A 26175-nucleotide genomic window follows, 5' to 3' on the forward strand; every position below is an offset into this window, starting at 1 on the left:
GACTGGGCTGTGATTCCCCAGAGAGACAGGAGGCAGGCAGCAGTAGAGAGTGTGCCAAACAGAAACAGAAACAGTGCTGGGCAACCTCTCTGAGTACTGCCCATGAGGGACCTCGGGAGGGAGTGGGACTGATTGGGGACAAAAAGACAGAAGGCTTCCCCTGGAGAAGACTCATCACACTGTATTGTTATTGTCTCTGCTCCTGAAGGCAACATCCAGTCTGCCTCAGTCTCCGTCGTATCCAGGGCACCGGTGGGCATTCGTGCGGCAAGAAGGAAAAGAGTCAAGTGCAGTCAGAGGACCGGCTAGAGGCAGTATCTTTGGCAGGGAGGCGAGTGGAAGGAAGGAGTCCCAAGCCTGGAGCGAGACCTTTGACTTTCTGACGATGTAGCTCAAGAGCTCCGAGGGGCCTGGCCAGCACCTGCAGGAGGTGGCTCTGGGAGCTGAGCCAGCCTTCGGGTGTGAACCCATTGCCCTCAGGAGGGGAGGGGCAGGGCAGGTGCCCACTCAGCCCATTAGCTGGAGCCTGCGTTTATTGGAAGGAGGATGCTTTCTTGCTCTCCTACCCTGGTGGAGGAAGGGGCCGAGGGACACTCCTGCTCAGTTATTTCTTTACAGCCCCTGAGTCAGCCTTCTGCTGTGAAAGCCTGTCCCCCCCAAGGCTAGATTCTTTGGGGCAAGAGGGAAGCCAGCCGTCTGTGGAGCAACAGCCCTGCCCAGGGTGCAGCCTCCAGGATGATTCTCAGTAGAGTCCCCCCAGCAGTGGACTGAGCACCAGGAGGCCAGGTCTGCATCCTGGGGCTGCCACTGGAGACTTGGGACACTGGGCACGACATTCAGTCCCTTCTCTGTAAGATGGAGATAATACCAGGTAAGGCTGCTCTGATGATTAGAGACCATGGAGTGAAGTGTCAGGGAAATGGCAAACATTTGTGAGGCATTTGTGTTTCACAGTCTTGCTTCCTAAGGTATCATTCCTTGATCACCAGCTTCAGCCAACGTGGGAGTTTGTGAGAAATGCAGGAACTCGGGCCCCACCCCAGGTGTCCTGAATGGGATTTTAACAAAATTCCCAGGTGATTTCGAATACACCCCTTGCCCTTCTTCAGGATCTTGTCTCCTCCCAGGGAGCTACAGGTTCTGCCCAGGCTACTGCTGCTGCCACAGGGAGGCTGCCTCGCCCCAGCTCCCCCTGAGCCAGTGCGGGGGGCAGCCTTGGACGGGTGAGGGGCTGAGGAAGGGAGCTGGGCCATGCTGGGCAGAGGCCTGGCGCACAGCACCAAGGCTAGGTAGGGTGGCTAGCTGCTCTTTGAGAAGCAGCCTCCCCTGCTCAGGCTCAAGCAGGGGGCTCCCATGCACCAGTGAGCGCAGGCCACGGCTGCAGACCAGCCAGAGTGAGGGCCGGCCCAGTCTCACCCTGGCCCCAGATGTGGCAAAGGAGGCTGCACATCAGGAAGGCTGGGAGTGGACCTGGCCAGCTAAGGGCACTGAATGGTTACAGGGCAAGGCCACAGGATGGCAGGAAGTGGTGAGCCCAGGGGCCAGGTGCAGTCTCGGTGGAGAGCCATGGCTAGCCTCTCATCCCTAGCTGGCTCCCGGGCCCAAGCCCTTGCTTGGTCGGGAGGCTTGGCCACTGCACTGAGCCCTGCCCGAGGCTGCCTGCCTTCACTCTACTCAAGCAGGCTGCTGGCAGGGCAGGAGAGGGGTTAGCATGCAGCAAACCCTCATTCTCCAGAGTCTTCAGAGCTGAGCAATGACCCTCCCACGCCCGAGACAGGACCTGGGGGCAGGGCCTAGGGGAGGTCTTAGCACCCCCAATGCCTGGCTTCCCTTCCCTTTCCAGATACTGAGGAAGCTGGGTTTGAGGTGGACGGTGAGGGTCGGGGGAGGCAGAGAGCCATTTCCTGAGAAGAGCCCAGGCTGTCTCAGCCCAGGGAAGCCAGTGTGAGGAGCTGTCCCATTGGGATGGTGGAAATGGGGGGTCACGGCAGGGCTTGGGAATTAGGGACTGGTTAAGCGGGGCCCAGGGGTGCAGCACCCTCCAAACTGGTGTCAGAGCCTGCAGATGAGTCCCGGGAGGAGCGGCCCTGCAGGAAGCGGATGATCTTCTCAATGGTGGCCTCCTGGTACTCGTGGGACCACCTGTGGGTGCAGAGGCTGGTGGGTCAGAGGGCTGGGCAGAGGGAGCTGCTGGCTGGGGGCCTGTGTAACCCGCCCCGCCCCGCCCCCTCCTCACTTGATGCCATTGAAGGTGAGCACAGCCCGCATGTCCTCGGGCAGGGCCTGGGGCTCTGGCCACTGGAATCCATCAATGACTGGCACGATGTTCTTGCCACAGTTCAGAGCAGTCACAATCTCCTAGAGAAAGAAGAGGGGAAGAGGAGGACACGCGGGGCCCCATCCAGGGACCTCGGGGCCAGGCTGAGCCCAAGGCGGGATGTTGGCCGTGAAGTCCACATTGACTTCTCCCTCATCCCCTGTGGTATGATAAATCTACATTTGCCCTTTGTTCCAGGTTCTCGGTACAGAGCTCCTAAAGCCCTCTCACATGACCTGGGGGGTGGGGCTGTGCCGAATAGCTTCAGGATGGGGGCTGGTGGCCAGGAAGACTAAGCTGTGATTAGAGGGTTGGATCTTTCAGCACCCCCCTCACCTCCAGGGAGGGGAGAGGGGCTGGAGACTGAGTTCACTCACCAATGACTTAATCACGCCTACATAATGAGACCTCCATAAAACCCCTAAGGACCGGTAGGTTGGTGAACACATCTAGGTGTGGAGAGGGTGGCCCGGAGAGGGCATGGAAGCCCTGCCCACGCTCGCAACCCCCCTTACTTTGCCCTGTGCGTCTCTTCCATTTGGATGTTCCTGAGTTGTATCTTTTAAAAGGAACTGGTAATAGTTCAGTAAAGTGCTTTCCTGAATTCTGCCTGTCATTCTAGCAAAGTATTGAACCTGAGGGGGTTGGTCATAGGAACCCCTGCATTTGTAGCCGAGTCAGACAGCAGTGCAGGTGGCCTGGGCCTTGCGACTGGGTCTGAAGTGAGGGCAGACTTGTGAGACTGATCCCTTGAACCATGGAGTCTGACACTGGCTCCCGGTGGGTAGTTAGTGTCAGAACTGCATTGAATTGTGGGACAGCCAGTTGGTGCTGGTGAAGTGGAGAACTGGTTGTTGGTATGGGAAAAAGCCCACACAAATTTGGTGTCAAGAAGTACATCCCACCCCCTGCATCCAAATCGATCCATCCTGAGCCGCCCTGCCAGTTGTAGTTCTTACTTATTTCTCAAATCCGCTCATTTTTCTCCACCTCCACCCCCACCAGTGCCCTGCTCCAACCCCGTATTACCATTAGCCCCTACCAGGTCTCTTCTCATCCATTCTTGCCTCCTCTAATTCATTCTCCATGTTGCTCCTTCACCTAGCTACTCTTTGCAAAATGCAAATCTGATCATGTCACCCCCCCCACACACACACACACTTAAAACTTCACGACTCTACACGGCTCTTTGAATAAAGTTCAAGGCTCTGTGCGGTTGGCCACAGCTCACTTCTCAAACTCGATCCCTGCGCTGTCCTCCCAGCCACACAGACCTTGCAGTCCCTTAGATTTGCTACCTCCCTCCCTCCACAGGGCCTTTGCACATGCTGCTTCCTCCGACTAGAACACTCTTCCCTGCCCTTTCTAATACCAACTCATTTTTCTGATCTGAGCTCAATCAACTTTCCTAGTGAAGTCTTCCCTCACTTCCTGACCAGGTCACATCCCCTGTTATAGGTTCTCATAGGCTCCGCATCACATGCTACACTTACAAATTTAAATTCACTAATGAGTAATTTACTTAATATCTGTCTTCCCCACCAGACATAAAGGTGGGAACCATGTCCAGGTTTCACTCACCTTGTATCTCAGGATCTTTCACAAAGCCTTGCCCGTAGTCTGCCTTTGCTAAATACTTTATAGCTGACTGGCTGAATGAATGAATGAATGAATGAATGAGACAGCATAGCATTTAGGGGTTGTGCTCTGGAATCATCAGATCTGGGTTCACACCAAGTCTCTGACACAGGCTCTGTCATTTGAGGCAAAAACAACAGGCTCTCAAAGCCTCTGTTTTCTAATTTCTAAAATAGGGTTAATGATAGTCCCTATCTTGTAGGATTGCTGGGAGAAATAACTGTGCTATCCCACGGCAAGTGGTTAGACTAGCGACTAGCATGCAGTGTATGCTTAATAAATAACAAGTGTTATTACTTCCTCCTCTGTAAAGTGGGGATAATAAAACTTACCTCACTAGGTTGTTCTGAGGATATTGCTATTAATGGGTGCTCTGGGAAGTGCTTATTGAATGTTTTTTTCCTTTCAAGGGGGAACCACAAGGATTGGACTTTTTGAGTGCAGTTCACTTGTGGTTTTCCATATTGATTACCCACTAAATGTGGCTTTGAGGAAAGCAGTTTTAAAACCAGAGGCAATTAAGCACTAAAAACAACCAAGGAGGGATGATGGAGCCTTTGGGACTGGTCCAAAGCAAAGGCTCCCACCACCTGCCCGCTCCTCCCTCCTTGCAGTTGGCTGGGACAGTGATGGGCGCCAAGCACCCTCGTGGAGCAGAGCCTTCCTGGGGGAGGAATCTGCATAACTTCAACCCTGATTGGCTTCTGGGGCACCTCTCCATTTTACAACTGAGAAGAAGGAAGCCCAGCGAAGGGGAGGGACTTGCTCCCAAGTCACACACATGCCCAGCCCAGGAGGGGGCCAGGTCTCTGACTCAAGCATTCAGATTCTAAGTCCAAGGCTATTTCAACCAAGCCCTCTGCCTCTCTGCTGAGCCCTTGGATGAATTCTGGCCCTGCAGCAATTTATGTGGGAACCTTTAGACATTTGTTTCATCCAGAATTACACAGAAGCAAAGACAGCACACTGCTTACTGTACCGATTCAGAGGCTGGCCAAGAGAGGCATAATGGCTCGTTCAAGATCATGAAGCCAGTTAAATATGAAAACTTGATTAGAGTTGCGTCTTCTGACCTAGTAAACCTAGTAGATACGTATGTTTCTCCCAGTCATCTCAGCTTCATCAGAATCACTCATCTATTTAATCGTTGATTCAATTATTCTAAAAACTCTTCAAGAGCCTACTTTGTACCATGCATGGTTTTAGGCATCAGGGATGCAGCATGAACAAGGCAAGGTCTGAGCTCTCACGGAGCTCACAGACACTCCTCTCTTTCTCTCAGAAGGCCGCCTGCCACCTGCTGTAAGCCATGATCCTCCAGGGTGTCTCTCTGACCCAGCATCCCCTCCCCAAACCAAACCCAGTATTCAGCCCCTCCTACATGGCCTCTGGGGCCTGACCCTCTTCCCCACTGTCAATCTGGGCTGCACCCTAGTTTGGAGCCTTCTCCCTAAAACCCACTGGTATGGCATCACTGCCCTCATGGGATCCCTTTTGCCAGTGCTTTAAGCACAGGTCTTCTCCCTGCCTTTAGGAACCCCATAACCTGGTTTCTTAGTTCTTATCCAGCCAGTGGTGTGCTGGTACATGTTTAACAACTAGCTCTCCAGAGGGGGAAAAAACGACCAAACAAATAAAATCCTGATTTGTAGTTTTTACCAATTTCTTTAGCGTAACTACTCCCACCATGGCTGATTTCAAGCTGCTGGCGTGACATCACTGAACTCAGAGTTGGGAAGAGATGCAGACAATCACTCTGGTGTCAGCTGATTCCAATCCTATCTCACCACCTCCCCTCCCACCCCTCAGATCTGAGTCATAGGACAAAGCTGGATCCTAAGAAAGAGCATGGGCTTTGGAGTCAGACAGACAGGAGTTCAAAGCCCAGTTCTGATTTCTGCCCCAGCAGTGTGGCCATGGGAAAAATTATTCTACTTCTCTGAGCCTTGGTTTCTTCATCCGTAAAATGGAGAAGGCAATACCAGTGATAAGGTAGGTTTTTGGCACCCTTCTCATGCCTACTTTTGTTCTTTGCTCCTGCTGTTCCCCTGCCTGAGATGCCTTCTCTTCCACTGGCCTAAATTCTTAAGACTCTTCTCAAGTTCTGCTTCCTTCACGAAGCCTCCCCGGATTATTCCAGCCCTTGATGTTTTTTTCCTTTCTCCATATTCTTATAGCAAGTAAGAGGTTCGCCTACCCGGCTTTACGTTGACACCAATTTATGTATGATCTAGTCATTCTGGGCATATTCTTGTCTCCTTAGCTGCTTTAGGACAAGGACCCTATCCATATGACAACTGCTTCCCTTTGCCCTGGCCCCAATTCCTGCTGACTAACGAGTAATGATTAATAACCTACAGATGTGATACAGATCCATCCATCCATTCTACAAGTTCCCAATAAGTTTTTACTATGCGTAGGCACTCAGGATACAATGGGGAATTAAACAGTGGTAGTACTCACAATAATTATATTAATAATAGTAATTGCTGCCATCATACAGCAGTTATTATGTGCCAGGCATTCTGCTAAGCACTTCACAAATTTTACCTCTTTTAATCTTTCTAACAATATCCTAGGGAGTTAGGTACTGTAACTATCCCACTTTCCAGTGATAAACATGAAGCTCATTAGGGTTAAGTAACTTGCCCAAAGCCAGAGCCAGGAATTAAACTCACAGCTTTGTGCTCTTAACCATTCCACTGTGCCTGTCACTATGCTCTCCTGCCCCCCTTCCCTCACAGAGGTTATTTTTCAAAGTGTGTTCATCCCTCTCTGACCCTCACAACAATTCTACGAGGTGACTAGGACAGGTAAGTTACCCCCATTTTGTAGATGAGAAAACTGGGGCTCGGAGAGCCTAAGTAAGTTGCTAAAGTCCTATTACAGTCAGAGCCATGGCTCCTGACTTCCAGCTGGGCTATGGAGGTTGCTGGAGTATATGCAGGTGAGAAAGAATGAAACGGGGACCTTGTGCCCTGGGCCGCAGGCCAATGCTGGGACCACAGGGGCCGGTACTTACCTTGTGCACCCAGTCCTTGCAGTCGTGGTCCTGCATGCACTTGTCCAGAGCCCCAGCCGACAAAACCAGCACAAAATTGCGGGCACCCATGATACTCTGGATGAGCTTGTCCTCGAACTTGCCCGCTTCCAGCTTCTCCACATCAATGAAGACACTGAAGCCGTGCAGCTGCAGGTGCACCTTCAGGAGGCTGCAAAGAGGTCCTGTGTCACTGCCATGGCCTCCCCACAAGGCCCCAGGCAGCCTGCCTGTCCGCCCCTCCTCACCTGGCGAGCTGGGAGCCTGAGTTCCGGCGGTAGCTGATGAAGACGTCTGGAGTGTCCCCGCTGGGCTTGCAGCCGGTGCACGGCAGTGGGGAGTGTAGCATTTCTGAAGCAGACAAGAGACGGCTTGGCGAGGGTGGGCCTTCCCCATCATTCACCACGAGGTGCATCATCTCCTGTACACCCAGCCCTCTCAGCCCAGCCCAGGCAGGGTGGCTTGCTCCAAAAAGGGTCAGAGAGGTGGAGAGATGGGGCCTACAGGAAGGCAGGCTGCAAACTATCAGTGAGGTCCTCTCAGGAGGCAGGCATTGTGTTTTGGGGACACCTCCAGCACTGCCCTCTCTCTAGAGCTCCAGACCTGCACAGCCAGCTGCCCACAGGTACTCCAAACCCAACCCATCCCAAATCCTCCCCAGACCCCCCTTCTTCCTAGTCTCCCACCAAAGCCAGAAACCTGGGTATCAGCCTCAACTCCTGCCTCTCATTCATTCATTCAACAAATATTTACTAAGTGCTTTCTGTGTGCCAGGCACTATTCTTAGTGCTTGGGGTACAGCAATGAACAAAACAAACCCTGCCCTCATGGAGCTGACATTCAACGCTCAGGGTCAGGCACCATGCTCTGTGGATTCTACCTACTAACATCCTGGACTCCAGCCTCAGGGCCGTCCCTGTGTCCAGGCCCCCAACTCCAGCGTCCTCAGTGGTCTCTCCAGATCCACACCTGCCCAGTCTAATCTGTTTGCCGCAGGCACCAGAGAGCTCTGCTTAAAATCCAAATCTGAGTGTGTCATTGCCCCCACTTCAAAACTGTGCATGGCTCCCTACTCCCTACAGGAGGTGTTTGTAAGCTAATTTTGCTGTAGCACCCTCTTGTTTTTAAAAAATTAAATCTTGGGGATTTATTGGGAGCTGCAATGTAAAAATGATAGAAGTTAATCTGCTTTGGTTGAAGCAAAAGAATGGGGCCAAAGCCCAGTCCCTTGTCCCCTGTGGGAGCTTAGTACATACTTATTGAATGCATGCATGCATGAAAAGAACCCATCTTATAATATTCAGACAACAGTCACAGACAACGTTTGTCTCTTTACGAGGTATAAGGGCAGAGGTTGAGATCCCACTTCTGTCATTTAATGACTTATAACCTTACAAAATGAACTTAAATCTCAGTTTCATCATCTGTAAAATTAACACCCATGATGGAACTGTCCTTTACCTTTGATTATGATGATGGTTACACAGGGGTATACATTCAAAACTGTTCAAACTGGACACTTTTAAGTTAAATTATACCACTTTTATTCTTTAAAAAGTTTTTTTTTTTTTTTTAATTTTTTTGGCTGTGTTGGGTCTTTTTTTTTTTATTTTTTTATTTTTGGTTGTGTTGGGTCTTCGTTTCTGTGCGAGGACTTTCTCTAGTTGTGGCAAGCAGGGGCCACTCTTCATTGCGGTGCGCGGGCCTCTCACTATCGTGGCCTCTCTTGTTGCGGAGCACAGGCTCCACATGCGCAGGCTCAGTAATTGTGGCTCACAGGCCTGGTTGCTCCGCGGCATGTGGGATCTTCCCAGACCAGGGCTCGAACCCGTGTCCCCTGCATTGGCAGGCAGATTCTCAACCACTGCGCCACCAGGGAAGCCCTCTTTAAAAAGTTTTAAAAGCTGACTTTAAAAAAACAAACACCCACTGCACAGAATGGATGTAGAGATTAATGAGATAATATCTGTTAAAAACTTAATCAGGACCTGGCCTCTAGTAATTGACAATAAATATTAGCTAAATAGTAAATTAGTAAATTAAATTAATAAATCAAGAGGGCTGCTAGAGCCCTAGGATCCACTCTGCTCTCATGACCTCCCTAAAGCACCCATACTTTGTCAGCTGTGGACTAACAGGATAAGCCCTCTGTCTTCCCACCCACGTCCCCTGTACCCAGCCCCCATGCTCTGTCTTACCTCCACACTTGCATGTACTGCTCCCTCTGCCTGGGCTGCTCTTCCTGCTGCCACCACTCTCTTCCCCCCCCCCGCAACACATCCTTCAAGACCTGGTCAGGCATCCTCCCCTCTCCAAAGCCTAGGCCTGGGCGGACAGGGTAGGTGGTGCTTCCTCTAGGCTCCCACTGGAGTCCTGGGCATGCCAGCTCCTGCAGCCACGTGCCTGTTTATATATCTGCCTTCCTCCCACCCTCCTTCCCACCTCAGACTGGGAACTTCTTGAGGGCAAAGTGCAACATATTCATCTCTGCATCCTCAGAGCCCAGTGCAGCACAGCCTACGTGCTCAATCAACCCGCTGTGAGGCTCTGAGCCCCCGCCATGTGTCTCCCCTCACCCCTCCAGGGCTGGGGCAGGGGCAGGGGTAGGGGCCCAGGTGGGCAGGCTGACCTCTGGCGGCTGTGAGGATGCGGGCGCGGTGCACGCCCAGGCGGATGCCACAGTCCTCCAGGAGCTGCTGCTCCGACACTCGGTGCAGCAGGGAGCGGTCCAGGCCGCAGCTGACCAGGCCATACGTGTATTGACGGAAGCGTGGGTCCAGGCTGCCCAGCCAGTCAGCCAGGTTGCTGCGGTCGCATGTAGCGTAGCTGGCGAAGGTCTTGAGCTCCGTGAGCTCCCTAAAGAATCTGCACCCAGGGGAGGAGAGGATGCTGAGATCTTGACTGGGCACTGGCTAGAGGCGGAGGGGGCGTTTAGTTAGACCTGCCCGGGGCGGGGGAGTATGCGGGCTGGAGGCTCCGTACCTCTTGCGGGTGATGCCTGACTTCATGCCCAGGTCGGTCTGGAGTTCCTCATCCGTGAGCCGCAGAAGCAGGTCTCCATCCACCTGCTGCTCCTGGAGGAGGGGTCAGATGTAAGGAAAGGCTCCCATCCTCAGCATTTGGACCCCACCCAGCACAAGATCAAGAGGAGGGACCTGGAGATGGCGGTGGGGGAGGCGGATGGGACCCAGATGAGAACCGAATGACCCCGAAAAACACTGAGTACAGGCTCCCCACCCCCAGAAGTCCACCCTGGTGCCGCGGGCGTGCTGTGCCGGGATGGGGCGCGGTCGCCTGTGTGCAGGGCGCCCCTAGCGGCCACGCGGCCCTCGGGGATGCGCCTGCTCCGACTGCCGGCCGGCGACCCCGTGCGGCTCTACCCGGAAGCTCTCGCAGTACTGGGAGAAGCCGATCTGCTGCAGCCATGTCTGGACCTCGGCTTCCTTCCAGCTGGCCACGCTGGGCAGGATGGGCCGCGGCACCTCCTCGCCCAGCAGGCGCAGCGCGCGCTTCGCCAGCGCCGACGTGGTACCATTAGTGGAGTAGGAGACGAGGCGTTTCAGGCTCTGGATGGCACCTATGTCGCTGAATACCTGGGGAAGTGCGGAGAGGATGTCTTGGATCCACCAATTCACCAGCCGCCCCCAAACGTGCCTGGTCCCTCCCCTCGCCTCTTCTCACCGATGAAAGCCCCACCGTCTGCCCTTGCCCTGCCTTCATCCAATAAATCACCAGGTCCTGTGGATTCCCCCTCCAGAAGCTCCTTCAACTCTTGACCAGGTAAGTCCCTCTCATGCCTCGCCTCTACAGCTTCCACCTGCCCTGAAATCAAGTCGAGTTCTCAGTATGGCTGCCAGGCCTGGCACAGTGCAGCCCCTGCCTACCAATCCCCGCTCTACTCCCCCTTCACCAAGCCACCCACCCATGGAGGCTCTCCCACCTCTGGGCCTCAACCTGTGGTGTTTCCAGATGCTTAGCTCTTCTAGCCTGCTTGTGGGAATCCTACTCATCCATTGGATACAAATTGATTGGCACCTCCAACATGCAGCCTGCTTTGATTGCCCCACAGCTTGGCCCATACCTCCAATTAGGCCTTGTGCTACACTCTGAATGCTACTATTGTTAATTGATAATGCAATTTCTACTGGACTGTAAGCTGAGGTCATGTCTTAGTCACCCCTGGAGTCCCATAACTGGCACACTGCAGGGCATAGAGTGAGGGCTCACTATGTCTATATTGAACTGCGCTCACTTGGCCTTGCTGGGAAAGAGGTGCCAGAGCTGGTGGTCATGGCTGCTGCCAAGACCCACTCCTTGGGGTCCTCACTCCCTACTTCCCTTTAAATCCCTCCTCCCAAAACAGAATGGCCTGTTTGTAAAGCCAGTCCTCCCATGGCCCAACTCTGGGGTGCAGAGAGGAGAATCAAAAGCTCCTAGAACATTGGACCTTGGAAGAGGCCTCAGAGACCCCCTAACACAGCAGTCTCTTCTGGATCTATGGGGACACACGTGACAGGGGACAATCACCTGTGAGACACACTCCTCTGATGACCCCTGTCCAGCCCCAGATGACCACTGTCGTACAGATAGGGTGGTCCATGCAGTGTGCACCGCTCCCTGTGCACCAGCGGTCACTAACCCCCCAAACCTCCAGAGGAATACAAAGGAGGGAGAGTGACATTATAGGGTAATCTTAATTCTGTAATATTTAAAAAACTAAAACCAGAAACTTTCGATAATTTAACTATTACTAGTCTCACGTCCAGGGTAAGAACTGCTGCTGTGGTCCACTCCTTCAATTTTCCAGAGGTCAAAAGTGAGGCATATAGGGACTTCCCTGGTGGCACAGAGGATAAGATTCCGCGTTCCCAATGCAGGGGGCCCGGGTTCGATCCCTGGTCAGGGAACTAGAACCCACATGCATGCCGCAACTGAGAGTTTGCATGCCACAACTAAGGAGCTCACAAGCCGCAACTAAGGAGCCTGCCTGCTGCAACTAATACCCAGCGCAACCAAATAAATAAATAGTAAAAAAAAAGAATATCCCACATTAAAAAAAAAAAAGTGAGGCACATAAAGGCCCAGAGAGGGGAAGCCAGGTACCCACAGTCACACAGCAAGTTAAAGCAGAGGGCAAAGGCTGCAGATCAGGTCCTGAGATTGGGGACCCCTTGGGACTCGGGTGGGAGTTATCTAGCTGACACATGGATGTCCTGCCTCTGTTTACTCCATCTCCTTTCTGGACTCCAGACCCACATGACAGAATGGCCCACTGGAGCACCCCAGGTTGTCATCTCTCAGGCACTTCAAACTCCATCTGTCCCATTGAACTCACTTTCTCTCCACCCTCAAACTATCTCACCCAGTTCACCTTATCTCAGTACCAGGTGCCACCATCCCCTGGGTTTCCTATGTCCAAAGCCAGGAGTATCCTCAGCTCCTCGCTCTCCTTCACCCAGCCACCCACCAAGTTCTAATTCTGTCTCTTCAGTACCTCTGGAATCTGCTTCTCTCTGCCTCTGCTGTCATGCCCTGGTCTTCACCTCCACCATCCCAGCTGCCCCCTGCCATGGACTTCTATCTGACCCCCCTGCCTGCAGCCTCACCCTTGCCTACCCCGTCTCCATGCAGCAGTCAGGGTGATCTTTGTAGAACACAGAGATCATACAGAGATGTATGTCCCCTGCATAATACCTTGGTCTTGCCTTCAAGGCCAGAATGATGGGTCCCTCATCTTTCTCCTCATTTCACCTCTCATGTGTATTTCAAGTCCTAGTTTTTTTGTTTGTTTGTTTTTTGTTTTTGTTTTGTTTTGTTTTGTTTTTGGCTGTGCCACCGGCATGCGGGATCTTAGTTCCCCAACCCGAGATCAAACCCGTGTCCCCTACAGTGGAAGCGTGGAGTCTTAACGAATGGACGGCCAGGGAAGTCCCTCAAGTCCCAGCTGAATGTCATTTCCTCTGGGGAGCCTTCCCAGTTTCTCTCTTACCCCCTCCCCACCCAGCCCCACACCCGCACCCACCTTGGTCTTGCCCTGCAGACTCTTGATGGCAGCCTCGGCACAGAGATAGAAAGCCCCGATGCACTGCGCCTCCAAGCGCGACGAGTCAAGCAGCGGCACGAGGCGCTGCAGGTCGTCAGGCCCGCGGCCCTGGCTGGTGTCACTGGCGTCCACCAGGCAGCGGGCGAAGCGGCCGGGGTCCAATGAGGCCACTAGCGGCTCCACGAGGGCCAGAGTGCCCGAGCGCTCCACCTCGCGCTCCACCTCCTTGTTGGTGGCCAGCACCGCCACGGCGAGGCAGGCGTGCAGTCGGAGCAGCTCGTCCTCGGAGAAGGCGAGCGGGAAGAGCCACTCGGCGGCGCGCTTCTCCACCATGCGCCGCTGCGCCGCCTGGCCCCCGTGCAGCGCGCAATTGGCCAGCGCCAGCGCGCAGTGGCGGAGCAGCGGCGGGTCCGTGCGGCGGCACCAGTACAGCACCGCGTCCAGGCCGCCGGCCGCCACCAGCCGCTGGCACGTCTCCTCCGAGTGCTTGAACATGTGCTCCAAAATGCCGGCCACGCTCCGCGCCAGCTCCACCGGCTCCCGCTCCTTTGCCAGGTTCAGGATCACGCCCAGCCCGATGCGCGCCACTCGGTCCCTGCCGAAGGAAAGCGGGAGGGAGAAAGTGGAGTTGCCGCAGCCAGGGGTGCTTATCTTAACCCAGGGCCTCGTTACTTATGCTTTCTGGGCCTCGCTAGCGTCACATAGGACATGAGTCTGGTCCTCCCTGCCTCCTCCACCTCCCTCATCTCCTGCCCTGGGACAACCAGACTTCTCTGATTATAAGGGTGCTCCATCCTGGCCACACCCATTTCTTCCCAGACACCCTTCCCTGGAGAAGCAGCATGTGTGGTGGTTAAGAATTCTAGCTCTAGAGCAGACCTCCTGGGTCCTGGTTTCTTCTCTACCACTTTCTAGCTGTGGGACCTTGGGTACCTTCCTTTATCTTTATTGGTTTCCTCATTTCATAAATAGGATAAAGTGAATACCCACCCCATAGAGTTATTACGAGAACTAATGTAAAAATGCATGTAAAGTGCTTGGCACAGTTCCTGGCACATAGGAAAGACTCAATAAATGTTCATTTCATCAAAATTCTCTTCACTCCATGCTGTGTGACTGGGGTGTATTTATTCATTCATTCAAAAGACCATTTATTGAGGACTTACTGTGTGCCAGGCACTGCAATAGGGGCTGAAGTTAAACAGTGACTAAGAGAAACTGGAGCTAATAACAGCTAATATGGAGACAAACAGTAAGCAAGTAAACAGTGAATGAACAGAATAATAGTTATCTGACCAAAATGATAGCAAAACCAGGTGCTGTAATGGAGAGTGCCTGGGTGGAGGGATATGTCTGAGGAAGTGACATCTGCGAGTTAAATGTCCAGAGACCCCTGCTTGCAAGTATCTGGAAGAAGAGCATAATAGGCAGAGAGAACATCAAGGACAAAAGCCCCGAGGGCTGATGAACTTGGCATGTTCCAGGAAGAGAAAGAAAGCCAGAGATGTTTGCAATGTCTAAAACAAACAAGGAAAAATATAAAATAAACGAGGGATTCATATATAGAATATATAAATACATATTCAAATCAACAAGCAAAAGGCAGTAAATCCAACAGAAAAGGGGCGAAGGACACAAATGGGCAATTTACAAAAGGAAATTCAAAATGTTAACAAGCAAATAGAGATACTCTAATTCATTAGTAATCAGAGAAATAAAAATTAAACCAGCTATCACTTTACACCCATTAAATGGGCAAAAAGCAGAAGCTACTTCAAGTGGTTGAGGTGGAAGTTTCAAGGGAAGAGGAAAGAGTTCTGGGGGCCTTTTGAGCCATCTCAAAGCATTTGGACTTCATCTTGATGGCAAATGGGGAGTCACTGAAGGGCTTCAGGAAGGGGAGTGACCTGGTAACACATGGGTTTTAGGAAACTCGCTCTGGCTGCTGTGGGGAGGACAGGTCAAAGGGAGAGAGCTTGGAGGCCAAGAGAGCAGACAGGAGAGTTGCCACACTCCAGGCAGAGGTGAAAGTGTCCTGTCTTCCTGGCCTCCACCAATGATGTCCCTCAAAGACTTACAGGCCCAGCCAGCCATGGAGTCCTTGCCCAGTGAGCACCACAGTGACCACAGTGCTTGTGACTTTGTGTCCACTGCAGGGCCCAGCTGAGCCCAGAACATGGCCTGAGGCCAGGACAGCTTTGCTGAGCTGATCACTGAACTTCTCTGCAGCCCAAAGGAACAGATGGGTTCTAATCATCCACTCGGGCAGACGGCACTGCAGTTGTTCCTTTAACCAAGGAGAAAGCCAAAGCTCAGAGAGGTTACATGGCATGCCCAGGTTACACAGCTGGTGAGAGGCATAGCTGGGATTTGAACTCACATCTGTCTGTCTCCAGGGCTCAAGATCCTTCGTCTGCATTTTGTGCTTCCAGAACAATCTGACTATATATACTCCAAGAATATCAGAACCAGGAAGTGCTTAAGAAATCATCTAATCCAACAACACCCACCCCCTGAGGCTCAATGAAGGGAAGGGCATGTTCAGAAACATCAATTCAGAAAGAGGACTTTATTCACATTTCTTTTCTTTTTTTTTTGGCTGCGAGGCTTGCAGGATCTCAGTTCCCTGACCAGGGATCGAACCCAGGCCATGGCGGTGAAAGCCGGAATCCTAACCACTAGGCCACCAGGGAACTCCCAATTGTGCATTTCTTGAACTCCAGCCCTCACCTTTCCCTATGCACTTGGCACCTTTATAGAGTTGAACTCTGTGCTTGTTGTGAGATTTATTCACTCAATTCCCAATTCTTCTACAGTCTGAGAGGCTGTGGGTCTGGGTTCAAATCACAGCTCCGAAAGAGGGGTAAATTGTCCGTATATACACATATATAAGCCTATATATATAATATACACATATATGCAAGTGCTTGTATATGCAGAGACTCTCTCTGGAAAGACGTACAAGAAACTTGTTTCACTGGTTTGCCTCCAGTGAAGAACAGAAAGAAGAACGTTTAAGTGTGTATCTTTTTTGTACTTTGCACTTGAATTTATGTGCAATAGTTTATTTTTTTCCTTTTCCTTTCTTTCTTTTAAAAACCTGTCGCCTCCACTTATTCACTGTGTATCCTTGGGAAAGCCATTTAACCTCATTATGGTCTCCTGAAGTGGGCAGGCTGTGACTTTAGAGGGCTAGCAGTAAGAGTGTGGTGGGACCAGGCTCAGAGGGCCCTACCCTGTTGGGCTTCTCCTGGTATTCGAGGGTCAGTGAAGCTGTGACCTAGGCTCCCAGGCAGTGAGTGTGGCAGCACCCAGGGAAGAAGAGAGCTGCAGGAAAGGGAATGGCAAAAGGAGTTGGGTGCACTGATGGAAGAACCTTCTTTATGAGGAAGTTGGTTGGTGGAGGAAGGAAAACATTTCATAGACACAAATTCTCAGTGTGTCACCACCCTCTTCCCTTCTTGCCTCCCAGCCTCCTCTCAGAGCAGTGCAGAGGTGTGGGGAGATTATGCCTTTCTCCGGGAGGATGGGGACCTGGCTTGTTGGGTTCTGTCCTTGGTCCTGAAGTGATGCCAACACCAGCACGTTGTTTCTTGGGACCAGAGACACCGGTTAGTGTGCCTCCTTTCTCAGTAATTCTGAACCAGGTGAGGATTGTTATTTTCAACCTTGAAAAATATCATTTCTATTTGCATCTTGCAGCCCTCCTCTTCTTGGGGTGTTGGCTGCACCCATTCTCCAGGAGTTCTAGTTATAGCTACCCTATCCCACATACCAGGCCTACAGGACACGCCCTTCAATGCTAGCCCACCACATCCAGTGAGCACCCACTCCATTTGCTAGCCCTCCACATTCACAGCCCATCCCCAACAGGACACCTGTTGTTACATAGAAGATTAATGACTTACTGAACAAGCAGAATCCTAACCTGGCCTCCCAACTTAAATTGCTTCATTCATGCACTTTTGAAAGTGGTATCATTTCCACCATCCACAAGGTTATCTTTACTTTTTGAAAAGGGCAAGGAAAATGCCCCTAATCCATGCCCATCACACCTTTGAGAGCTTCATAAATGGAAAGTGACCCTTCCAAAACCCTTCTAAACCTGAAGGGCCCGAGAATTCAGCATGAGACTGGAGTGTGACAGCCTGGTCTCCTCCGGCATTAGAGGGGCAAGGAAGTGGGTCAGTGGTCCTTATAGTCCAGGGGAGATCCCAAGAGGCAGGGAAGCATAGCAACCAGGCTTCAGTTGGACCCCACCTACTGTATCTTGGCACGTGTGGGGAAGATGTAGAGAACACATACTCTGGCCCCTGCCTAGCTCCACACCTCAGTTTCCTCTTCCCCCACCACCCATCCCAACTGAAAACACCCATCTTGTTTCCGATGAGCAGGCACAGCATGAGATCATGTCTGTCCTGTTACATGAAGCAAAATGAAAACGGAGGAAGCAGGAAGTGGACTGGGGGTGGCATGAAGGCAGCCAGTAACCTTAGGTCAGCACTCATTTCAGCCTGGGGGAAGAGGAAAGGGGTCCCCCCTCCTATTTTCTGAGCAATGTGTTCTCTTTCTCTTTTAGTGGGAGCGAGACGGTATGGCAGAGCGAAGGTAGCACGGAAGGATATCCAGGCCCATCGGGAGGGCTGTGGGTTTAGAGGGCTTTGGCTGTGGGATCCCAGCTCCATCCTCAGAACCAGGGACAGATTCCTGTCCTACTACTCTATTCCTCCCCTCTCTGTCTCATTTCTCACCCCACCAAATCTGGGAGTGAATCCTGGCTGCACCATTAGTTCACTGTGTGACGCTGGGCAAGTCACTAAACTTTCCCAGGGCTCAGTTTCCTCATCTGTAAAATGGACACGCTGGTCCCCAACAGGGATATAATGCAGGGGTTTGTGAGGTGAGGCAGGAAAGGCACAGTGCGAGGCACACGGGACACCGAGGCACTCGACCGCCCTTGCGACCCTACACCACGCGGCGCTCTCCGCCCCAGCCCGGCCCCCTCACCGGTTCTCTGCCACCAGGATCTGCTCCAGCAGGCGGGCAGCCTGCACGCGCGTCTCCAGCTCCGGCGCCTGGAGCAGGCGCAGCAGCAGGTCCAGACCACCGTCCAGGCGGATGGCGTCGCACAGACCCTGGGCTACCTCGCGGCCCATGGCCGGTAGCAGCCAGGCCTCCTCCACCAGCTGGAAGACCTCGGCTAGGCTGGCTCCCACGGCCCGCACGCCGCCTGCCTGCTTCAGAGCCGACAGCGCCTGCTGCAGCTCGGGCAGCGCGCGCTCCAGGGCGCCCTGCACCTCGGTGCTCGCCCCTGGCGACACCTCGCGGGGCCCGCGGCCGCCCGCCGCCCACCACGGCCCAGCGCAGCCGCTCCCGTCCGGCCCCGGCACCGCTAGCCGCTCGGCGCCCGGCCGTGGGCCCGACATGGCGAAGAAGCGGCACAGCTTGTAGGCGGAGAGGAGCAGCGTCAGGACCATGGGCACGGGGTTTCAGGGGACATCCCTGGAGAGGCGGGGCCGGGCGGAGCGACCCAGACCTTGGGAAAAGGAGGAACCGAGAGGGGACCAGGGGGAAGAAGATGCAAGAGGGAGGGTGGAGAGAAGGGTAACAGGGAAGGGCACCGACCAGAAGTTTGGGGGAGGGGTGAGGGCAGGATATAGGACGAAGAGGTTGGGGAAGGGGATGCAGGCCCAGATGCAGGGGACAGGCGGGAGGAGAGAGCGGGAAGGCGAGGAATGGACCCAGGGGCCGGAGGGTCTAGAAAGCAGCAGCCAGAACAAAGAGCGGCTCCAGTTCAGGCTAGGTTCGCACAGATGCTCTGCAGCAGCCCCTCCCCTGAGAAGCTGTGGTCAGGAAGCCGACGCCCCGCCTCTCGGTCTCGCGGGGCTCCTCCCCTGCCGCCTGCGTAGCCCCACCCCCAAGTCTTCTCCAGCTACTCCCACACGCTGGCCAGGCCTCTCCCCCTAGTCACGCCCCTGTCCCCTCTACTGGTTGCAGGGGGAAGGAGGTGGGAGGCGGAAGGACTGCTTCGGTTTTACGTTGGAGATACTGGGGTGACACTGGAATGTGAGGGCAACACGGTTGAGTGTGCCTTTGCCCTACTAGTGGTTAATGCAATTATAATAGCAATTCTTGCGACACTTTATGCCTGTTTCTCAGTTAAGTCTTACATCATGCCTACGAGGTAGCAATTACTGCTCCCATTTAACAGCCGAACCGACTGAGGTCCATGGAGAAGATTCTCCAAAGTCACACTCCCCTCTGATTATAGAACAGAAAAAAATCATCGGAATCTCTGAGGATCACTCCCTCCGGGTGCTGGGAGGACTTCCAGAGGTATGTGAACCCCTGAAAGTGGGCACAAAATCAGGCGTTGTGTGCCAGTGAGCATTTTCTAGGTAGAGGGATCCTATTTCTCACTAGAGCCTAAAAGTGTGGGGAACTGGGCCACTTGTTACCGATGGGGGAGGATGAGGGTGGGGACAGGGAGTGGCCTGCTGAGAAGCAGTAAATTAGTGAAAGACTCAGGAATTGCATCCAGTCCAAAGGGTTAATATTCACCCAACTTACCGTGCTGTGAAGACCAGCTTGGGGACATCAATGCACCCTAGAGATGAACCCAGAAATGAAACTTTGTTTTTTTATGATAAAAAAAATTTCCCCAGCTCCTACCCCCTCTTTCACTGCCCTAAATACACAAGGGGTGGGTGAACCACCCAGCCAGGGATGTGCCTGATCAAACAGATCACGGGTCAATAACCACTAATGGAGAATGAAGTTGGAGCTACTCCAGGAGTTGGGCATTTTGTCTGCTTTAGCTCCCAACACCCTGTGAGGCGAGTATGATTAGTCTCATTTTGCCAAAACGAGAACTAAGGCAGATAAAGCAGTTTGCCCAAGGTCCCACAGCCCGAGAGCGGCAGAGTGGGACTTCTTTCTGCCCTCCAGATTCACTGTGCCAGTGCTCTTCGGAGATGCCCCTGAGCTTGGTACGGATCCTATTCACAGCTCTCCCAGGCCCGGAGTTCCAGGAACATGACCCTCTGCTGCAACAGCCTCTGGGGTCGGGGCACTGGGGGCTGGGCTGGGGGTTGAGCAAACAGAGCAGTAGAAAAGGCAGCTCCTCTTCTCCGGTTCCCCTCCTCCTTGTCTTGCCACTCCCTCCCTTCCTCAGGCATCAGAGCAGAGACCGCAGAGAACCTACTTCACCAGGCTCGAGGCTGGAGGCCCTGCCATGGCATCCCCAAGGCCCCTTCTGATGCTGGCCCTGCTGGCGTGGGTTGTTCTGGCTGACCAAGGTGCCGGAGGGTGTTGGTGGCCATTTGGGTCAATGTAGGGTGGGCCAGGGTGGTCTGGGCTTGGCTGTGCCAACTGATACCCCCTCCCCACAGAGTCGTGCAAGGGCCGCTGCACTGAGGGCTTCAACGCCGACAGGAAGTGTCAGTGTGACGAGCTCTGCTCTTACTACCAGAGCTGCTGCTCCGACTACGTGGTCGAGTGCAAGCCCCAAGGTGTGTTCAGAGTGGCTGGGCGGGCCTGGGGTCCCCTCTGCAGCTGGAGACTCACTACCACCCTCCCTGCCTGCAGTGACTCGTGGGGATGTATTCACTCTGCCAGAAGACGAGTACAGCTTCCATGACTACCGCGAGGAGACCAGATCCAATACCAGCGTCCAGGCACAGCCAGAGGGCTCCACCCAGACCTTTGTCCAGTGGGTCCAGCCTGAAGAGACTCCTGGGCAGACACCTGTTCTGAACCCTGAGGAAGAAACCCCAGGACCTGGGTGGGGGAACTCAGAGCCTGAGGTGGGGACCCTCAGTCCCGAGACTGGTAATCTAGGGATCGCCGAGTCCCCAGCAGAGGAAGAGCAGTGCAGTGGGAAGCCCTTTGATGCCTTCACCGACCTCAAGAATGGTTCCCTCTTTGCCTTCCGAGGTGACTCGGGGGGCAGGTTATGGGGGTGGGGGTCTGCCCCAGGAGCATCCTGCCTCACACAGCCTCCCTCCCTCTAGGGCTCTACTGCTATGAGCTGGATGAAAAGGCAGTGAGGCCCGGGTACCCCAAGCTCATCCGCGATGTCTGGGGCATCGAGGGTCCTATTGATGCTGCCTTCACCCGCATCAACTGTCAGGGGAAGACCTACCTCTTCAAGGTGCCAGGCCCAGGGGCTGTGGGTCAGGGCCAAGCGTATCTAGGCAGAGGTTGAGGGCTGCTGTGCCCAGGATCAAAGTGGGCAAGAAGGCTGGATTCTGGCCTGTGGTCCCTGGCTGGGGCTCTGTGAGGACACAGAAGCCCAAGGCTCCAGGTCCTGGGTGACAAGCCTGGAACTAGGGCTCCTGCCTTGGGTGGGGACTCTGCCTCTGTGCACAGCCAACTGCCTCCTCACCCTCTTCTCCTTCCCGACCCCTTAGGGTAGTCAGTACTGGCGCTTTGAGGATGGTGTCCCGGACCCCGATTTCCCCCGCAACATCTCTGAAGGCTTCAAGGGCATTCCGGACAACGTGGACGCAGCCTTGGCCCTCCCCGCTCATAGCTACAGTGGCCGGGAGCGGGTCTACTTCTTCAAGGGTACTCGGGAGGTGGGTGGGAGGGTGCGCACGCAGTGGGGCAGTCTTGGTTTTCTTTAAGCTTCACTGGCGACAGGCCTCAGATTATCCCCACCCCCCTTGCCAGGAGCTCCTAACTTCCGCAGCCTCTGGGCTTTCCAGACTTGCTCATGGCCACCCTTCCCCAGGGAAACAGTACTGGGAGTACGAGTTCCAGCAGCAGCCCAGTCGAGAGGAGTGCGAAGGCAGCTCCCAGTCGGCCGTGTTTGAACACTTTGCCCTGATGCAGCGGGACAGCTGGGAGGACATCTTCAGACTTCTCTTCTGGGGCAGTTCCTCTGGTACAGAGGGAGGGCAAGTCTTGCTTCCCCGTCCGGAGGGCTGGGATCCCCCAGGGTAGAGGTAGGGCTGAGCTGGCCTGAGGGGCTCTGACTGCGCATCTATCGGTCAAAAGCTGTTTGCTCAGGCCAGACTTTGCTTCTGTTGACCTTTGTAGGGGAGGCTTGCCTCCACCCGGACCCCACACCTTGGACTTTGCCTAGCACAGCCAGGAGCGCAGCCAGCAGAAGGAGGAGCTGTAGCTGAGGCAACCGGGGAGGGATATGGTGGAGGGAGGCCAGGGGAAAGAGTACTGAACAGGTAGTCGGAAGGCTGGGATGCTGGGCTCTGCCGTTAACTTGCTGTGTGTCCTTGGACAAGGCATAGCCCATCCTTGACCTCCAAGGCTCCCCATTAACCCCTTCCTTGCCACAGGTGGTGCTGGAAAGCCCAGGTTCATCAGCCAGGACTGGCTTGGTTTGCCCGGACAAGTGGATGCGGCCATGGCTGGCCACATCTACATCTCAGGCTCAGCTCCCCGCCCCTCTCGGACCAAGATGACCAAGTCTATGCGTCGCAATCGTAAACGCTACCGCTCACGCCGTGGCCGCGGCCGCGGCCGCGGCCGCAGCCGCAGCCAGAACCCCTATTGGCAATCTCGTTCCACCTGGCTGTCCTGGTTCTCCAGTGAGGAGATAGGCCTGGGAGACTATAACTATGACAACTACAAGATGGACTGGCTTGTGCCTGCCAACTGTGAGCCCATCCAGAGCGTCTACTTCTTCTCAGGAGGTGGGAGCCCTTGCCAGCCCTGTAGCTGGTCTAGCTGGGTCATCTCTGCTGTCCCTGGTCCCCATGGGCTGAGCACAGCCCTTGAGTGGTGACTCCAAAATGCCAGGCCGGGACTCCTCTGGTGCATTGCGGATGTTCACTCACCCTTCCAGGAGAGACCCAGGTCTTCTTAGGGCAGGATGGGCAGGGCCAGGCAGGGCCTCATGCACCCTCTCCCAACCTCTCTTCCAGACAAGTACTACCGAGTGAACCTTCGCACGCGGCGAGTGGATGCTGTGATCCCTCCCTACCCACGCTCCATCGCCCAGTACTGGCTGGGCTGCCCAGTCCCTGCCCACGAGTAGGAGTCGGAGTCCAAACAGCTGGGCCTCTACTGCTGCCTCCTCCAGCGTCCTCCTCCCAGCTCAATAAAGATCCCTTGGCCCTGAGTTTAAGACTACTGTCCTGACTGGGGCGGACAGGCAGGAGGCAGGGGTCTGCCTGGGTAAAGGAGGGGAACTTGGGCAGTCAGGGTGACTTGGGGGAGGGGACAGAGAAGATCCGTCTTTGTGTCCACCCTGTGTTGGGCTCAGGCCCTCTCCATGAGCCAGAAAAGCTGTGGGTTGGGAGAGCCTCATGAGAGCAAGCCTTCCTCGCACACGGAGCAGCCCCCAGCAACCCACCAGCAGCTAAGCAGGAGCTTGGACCCCTCTAAGGGTGACAGGAGTCACCAAGCTACCCTACCCAGCCCTGGGTTTGTTTCGCCTCTTGTCATTGACTATGGTCTTGGAAGGGGCACGGGGGCAGGAGGTGGTGGGTTCCAGCTCAGCTTTTCTGCCCATCCTGGACCTGAAATGCTGTTAGCTCAGACCCTTGAGTCCCTGGGGAAGCGGTCACTGTGCTCCCCCAAACCTATCCCTATGATAATGGGCCTTTGAGGTCTCTGTCTTGGGTCTGGGGTGCAGAGCACTGAGGCAGGGGAGACAGGAAGGGCAGGAACAGAAAGGAAATTCAAATGCACCTATTTCTCTTAGAAAAGTGGCCCAGAAGACTTCCAAACGATGAGTACACTGTAAAAACAAGCATCTTTCTCAAAACCCCTCAAATGTAGTTGTGGAACCTCCTCTGGTTCCAAGTTCCCGGACTGTAGGAAGTCCATTTGGGCTCTTGAAGGGCCAGGGACAAAGGGCTAGGTGCAGGCAAAGCTCTAAAGCAGAACTGAGGGTGATCTGGTGGCGACATCTGCTCCCAGCTGTGCTGAGGGGAGGGGGGCTGCCGCTCATCTGCTGTGCAGCTTCTCATCCTGTCCAGCTCCCCCAGCGCCATCCTCAGTGTGGGATAGGACGCCACCCACTCTCCCCCAAGGCAGCCAGCACCAGAGGCCCAGGAGGAGCATCTAGAGAGGGATCTCGTTGGCTTCCTGGACGGAGCCCTGGGAGGATTTTCACAAAGTACAGGATTTCAGACACAGACTGCCAGAGTTTGAGCTTTGAGGAGGGGGGGCTGGGGCCAGCTTCTTTTGTGAAGTCCCAGAGGAACAGGGTTGCCCCACCCATGCCCCTGCAAGCCCCCTTTTCCTCTGGGGCTTCTCAGCCCTCCTCGAGCTGGACGCTAAACCTCGCCCCTCCTGGAGGCGGGGCCAGCCTTCTGAGCAGGATAAAACTCCAGGCGGAGGGGAGTGGTGTGGGCACAGCCTTGGCATGGCCATCTGGCTCCTCACTGTGCCGGCTCCATGGCCAGCCCAGTGGACGCGTCCCCTGCAGGTGATCTGGTGGGGAAAGGGTGGGCAGGGGGAGGATGTGGGGAAGGTATGATGGGGAAGGTTGAAGAGGGGTGGGGAGTAGGGGCTTCAGGGTCTGTTGGCTTTGAGGCTGCAGTGGAGGCTCTTGCAAGGAGTCCTGACTTGACCCCCATCCTGGCCTGCAGGCCATGCCAGTGGGTTGGGTCCCCACCGGAGGAAGAGGACCACCTTCAGCAGAGGGCAGCTGCTGGAGTTGGAGCGGGTGTTTGCAGCACGGCCTTACCCCGATATCGGCACCCGTGAGCACCTGGCCCGGGTCACCTGCCTCCCTGAGGCCAAGATACAGGTGAGCTGTGACCACCCACCCCACCTCAGGGTCGGGGTGCTCTCACACAGCGGATTTCTAAGCTTGACTCACAGTCACTTCTCTCTGGATATCCTGCCTCCAGGTTCTGCTTTCCCTGTACCTGGGGGGAGGGGATGCTGGCACCAGAAGAGACTCCTTCTTTCCTTACCAGGTGTGGTTCCAGAACCGCAGAGCCAAGAGAATCAAGAATAGGAAGCCAGGAGGCCTAAGTCCCAGGCCCGAGCCTCCCCAGAGATCCCGTTCTCTTCCGGACACCATCCAGCAGTCCTGGGAGCCCCGCACCCTTGGCCAGCCTCCACCCTCCAACAGCACAGCTCAGTGTGCCTCTGTGTGTCGACATGCCTCCTGTCCAGCTCCTGGCTTGGGTCCAGGGCAGGGCTGGGTAGGGGCTAAAGCTACGGCCCCATGGGGACCAGCTGGGGCTTCAGGGGTCCACGTCTCTTCAGAACGAGCTACTCCCCAGACCTCACTGGGCAGCCTGTCTGACCTCATCTATGCCTCGGCCATTGTCACCAACCTGGACCACTCCTAATCTAGGTCTAGAACTTGCAAGTCCCTTCCTCTGGCTCCTGTAGCCCATCCTGCCCCTTAAGACTGAACACACCAGAACTGGATCCCCTGCCCTCTCCTTTTACACAAGGGAGTTCTCTTATGGGAAGAAAGTTTAGCTCAGGGATCCCTCTCTTCCACTGTCCTCCAGGCCAGCCTAGATGCGGGTGCTATGGAGTGACAAGGGCCTGGCTTCTGCTACCCAGCACCCCGCCCCTCCAGGGACACCTGCCCATCATCTCGGCAGGAGGTACCTACAGAGGGATGAGGTAGGAGCCCATGTTTCCCACTTCTCCTGCCAGGCCTGGTCCCCAGTTCTTCTCATCACAGCTGACAACACGTCCTCCCTCTAAAGGAGAATGGGCAGCTGCCCCTCACCCAAGGGCCCTTCAGGCCATTACCTAACTGACTGTTAAGTGAGCTAGGAGAGTGCTGATACTAATTTTAGACTGCAGGGATCAATCCTTTTACAGTTCAGGGCCCCCCTCTCCTGTCCTCCTGCCACCTGGACGAATTAATCAGAACCATGGATCTGAAGAGGGAGTGATATTAAAGTAATAAAGTAGAAATAGGAATGCAGGGCTTATGTTGATTTAATTTTCACAAATATCAGATTGGCTGCCCTCTGACCTGGGGCTGCAGAGACAACCTGACAGATTCAGGATGGGGTGGGTGTGGTGCATGTGGCAGCATTGGGTTTTGGTATCACTATCATCTGTAATACCAACTAATCTCCAAATAAAACCCAAACTCTGTACCTTAATCTGGATTTTTGTGTGCTGCAAATGAATTGGGACGGGGGCCGTTTGCTTTTGAAATTTATCTCCATCACCTAATCCCTAAAT

At 54.4% G+C, this 26175-nt stretch overlaps 3 protein-coding genes across 4 annotated transcripts; 2 read left to right on the top strand and 1 right to left on the bottom strand.

Annotated features, from left to right (window-relative positions):
• Nucleotides 1–185: 185 nt before the first annotated feature.
• Nucleotides 186–18788, bottom strand: SARM1 (sterile alpha and TIR motif containing 1). Its single transcript, XM_057535703.1, has 9 exons — nt 18046–18788; nt 13018–13633; nt 10376–10588; nt 9978–10069; nt 9625–9860; nt 7244–7346; nt 6978–7167; nt 2237–2358; nt 186–2142 (listed from the first exon to the last, which is right to left on the bottom strand). Exons 1-9 carry the CDS (start codon nt 18513–18515, stop codon nt 2013–2015), a joined length of 2172 nt encoding a protein of 723 aa, XP_057391686.1. The 5' UTR covers nt 18516–18788; the 3' UTR covers nt 186–2012.
• A 567-nt stretch (nt 18789–19355) lies between these two features.
• Nucleotides 19356–23122, top strand: VTN (vitronectin). 2 transcript variants are annotated; one of them, XM_057535704.1, is made up of 9 exons: nt 19356–19374; nt 20213–20336; nt 20430–20549; nt 20626–20973; nt 21051–21190; nt 21450–21606; nt 21773–21925; nt 22338–22694; nt 22926–23122. In XM_057535704.1, the coding sequence occupies exons 2-9, from the start codon at nt 20273–20275 to the stop codon at nt 23036–23038; spliced, it is 1452 nt and encodes a 483-aa protein (XP_057391687.1). In that variant the 5' UTR covers nt 19356–19374; nt 20213–20272; the 3' UTR covers nt 23039–23122. The 2 variants fall into 2 exon arrangements, with proteins under 2 accessions (XP_057391687.1, XP_007183960.3); XM_007183898.3 differs by lacking the exon at nt 19356–19374 and adding an exon at nt 19936–20027.
• Nucleotides 23123–24373: 1251 nt separating this feature from the next.
• On the top strand, nt 24374–26042 carry SEBOX (SEBOX homeobox). The gene is made up of 3 exons (XM_007183896.2): nt 24374–24436; nt 24600–24760; nt 24933–26042. The coding sequence occupies exons 1-3, from the start codon at nt 24406–24408 to the stop codon at nt 25311–25313; spliced, it is 573 nt and encodes a 190-aa protein (XP_007183958.2). The 5' UTR covers nt 24374–24405; the 3' UTR covers nt 25314–26042.
• Nucleotides 26043–26175: the final 133 nt, after the last annotated feature.

This window comes from Balaenoptera acutorostrata, chromosome 20 (assembly GCF_949987535.1).
Source record: "Balaenoptera acutorostrata chromosome 20, mBalAcu1.1, whole genome shotgun sequence".
Lineage (NCBI taxonomy): Eukaryota > Metazoa > Chordata > Mammalia > Artiodactyla > Balaenopteridae > Balaenoptera > Balaenoptera acutorostrata.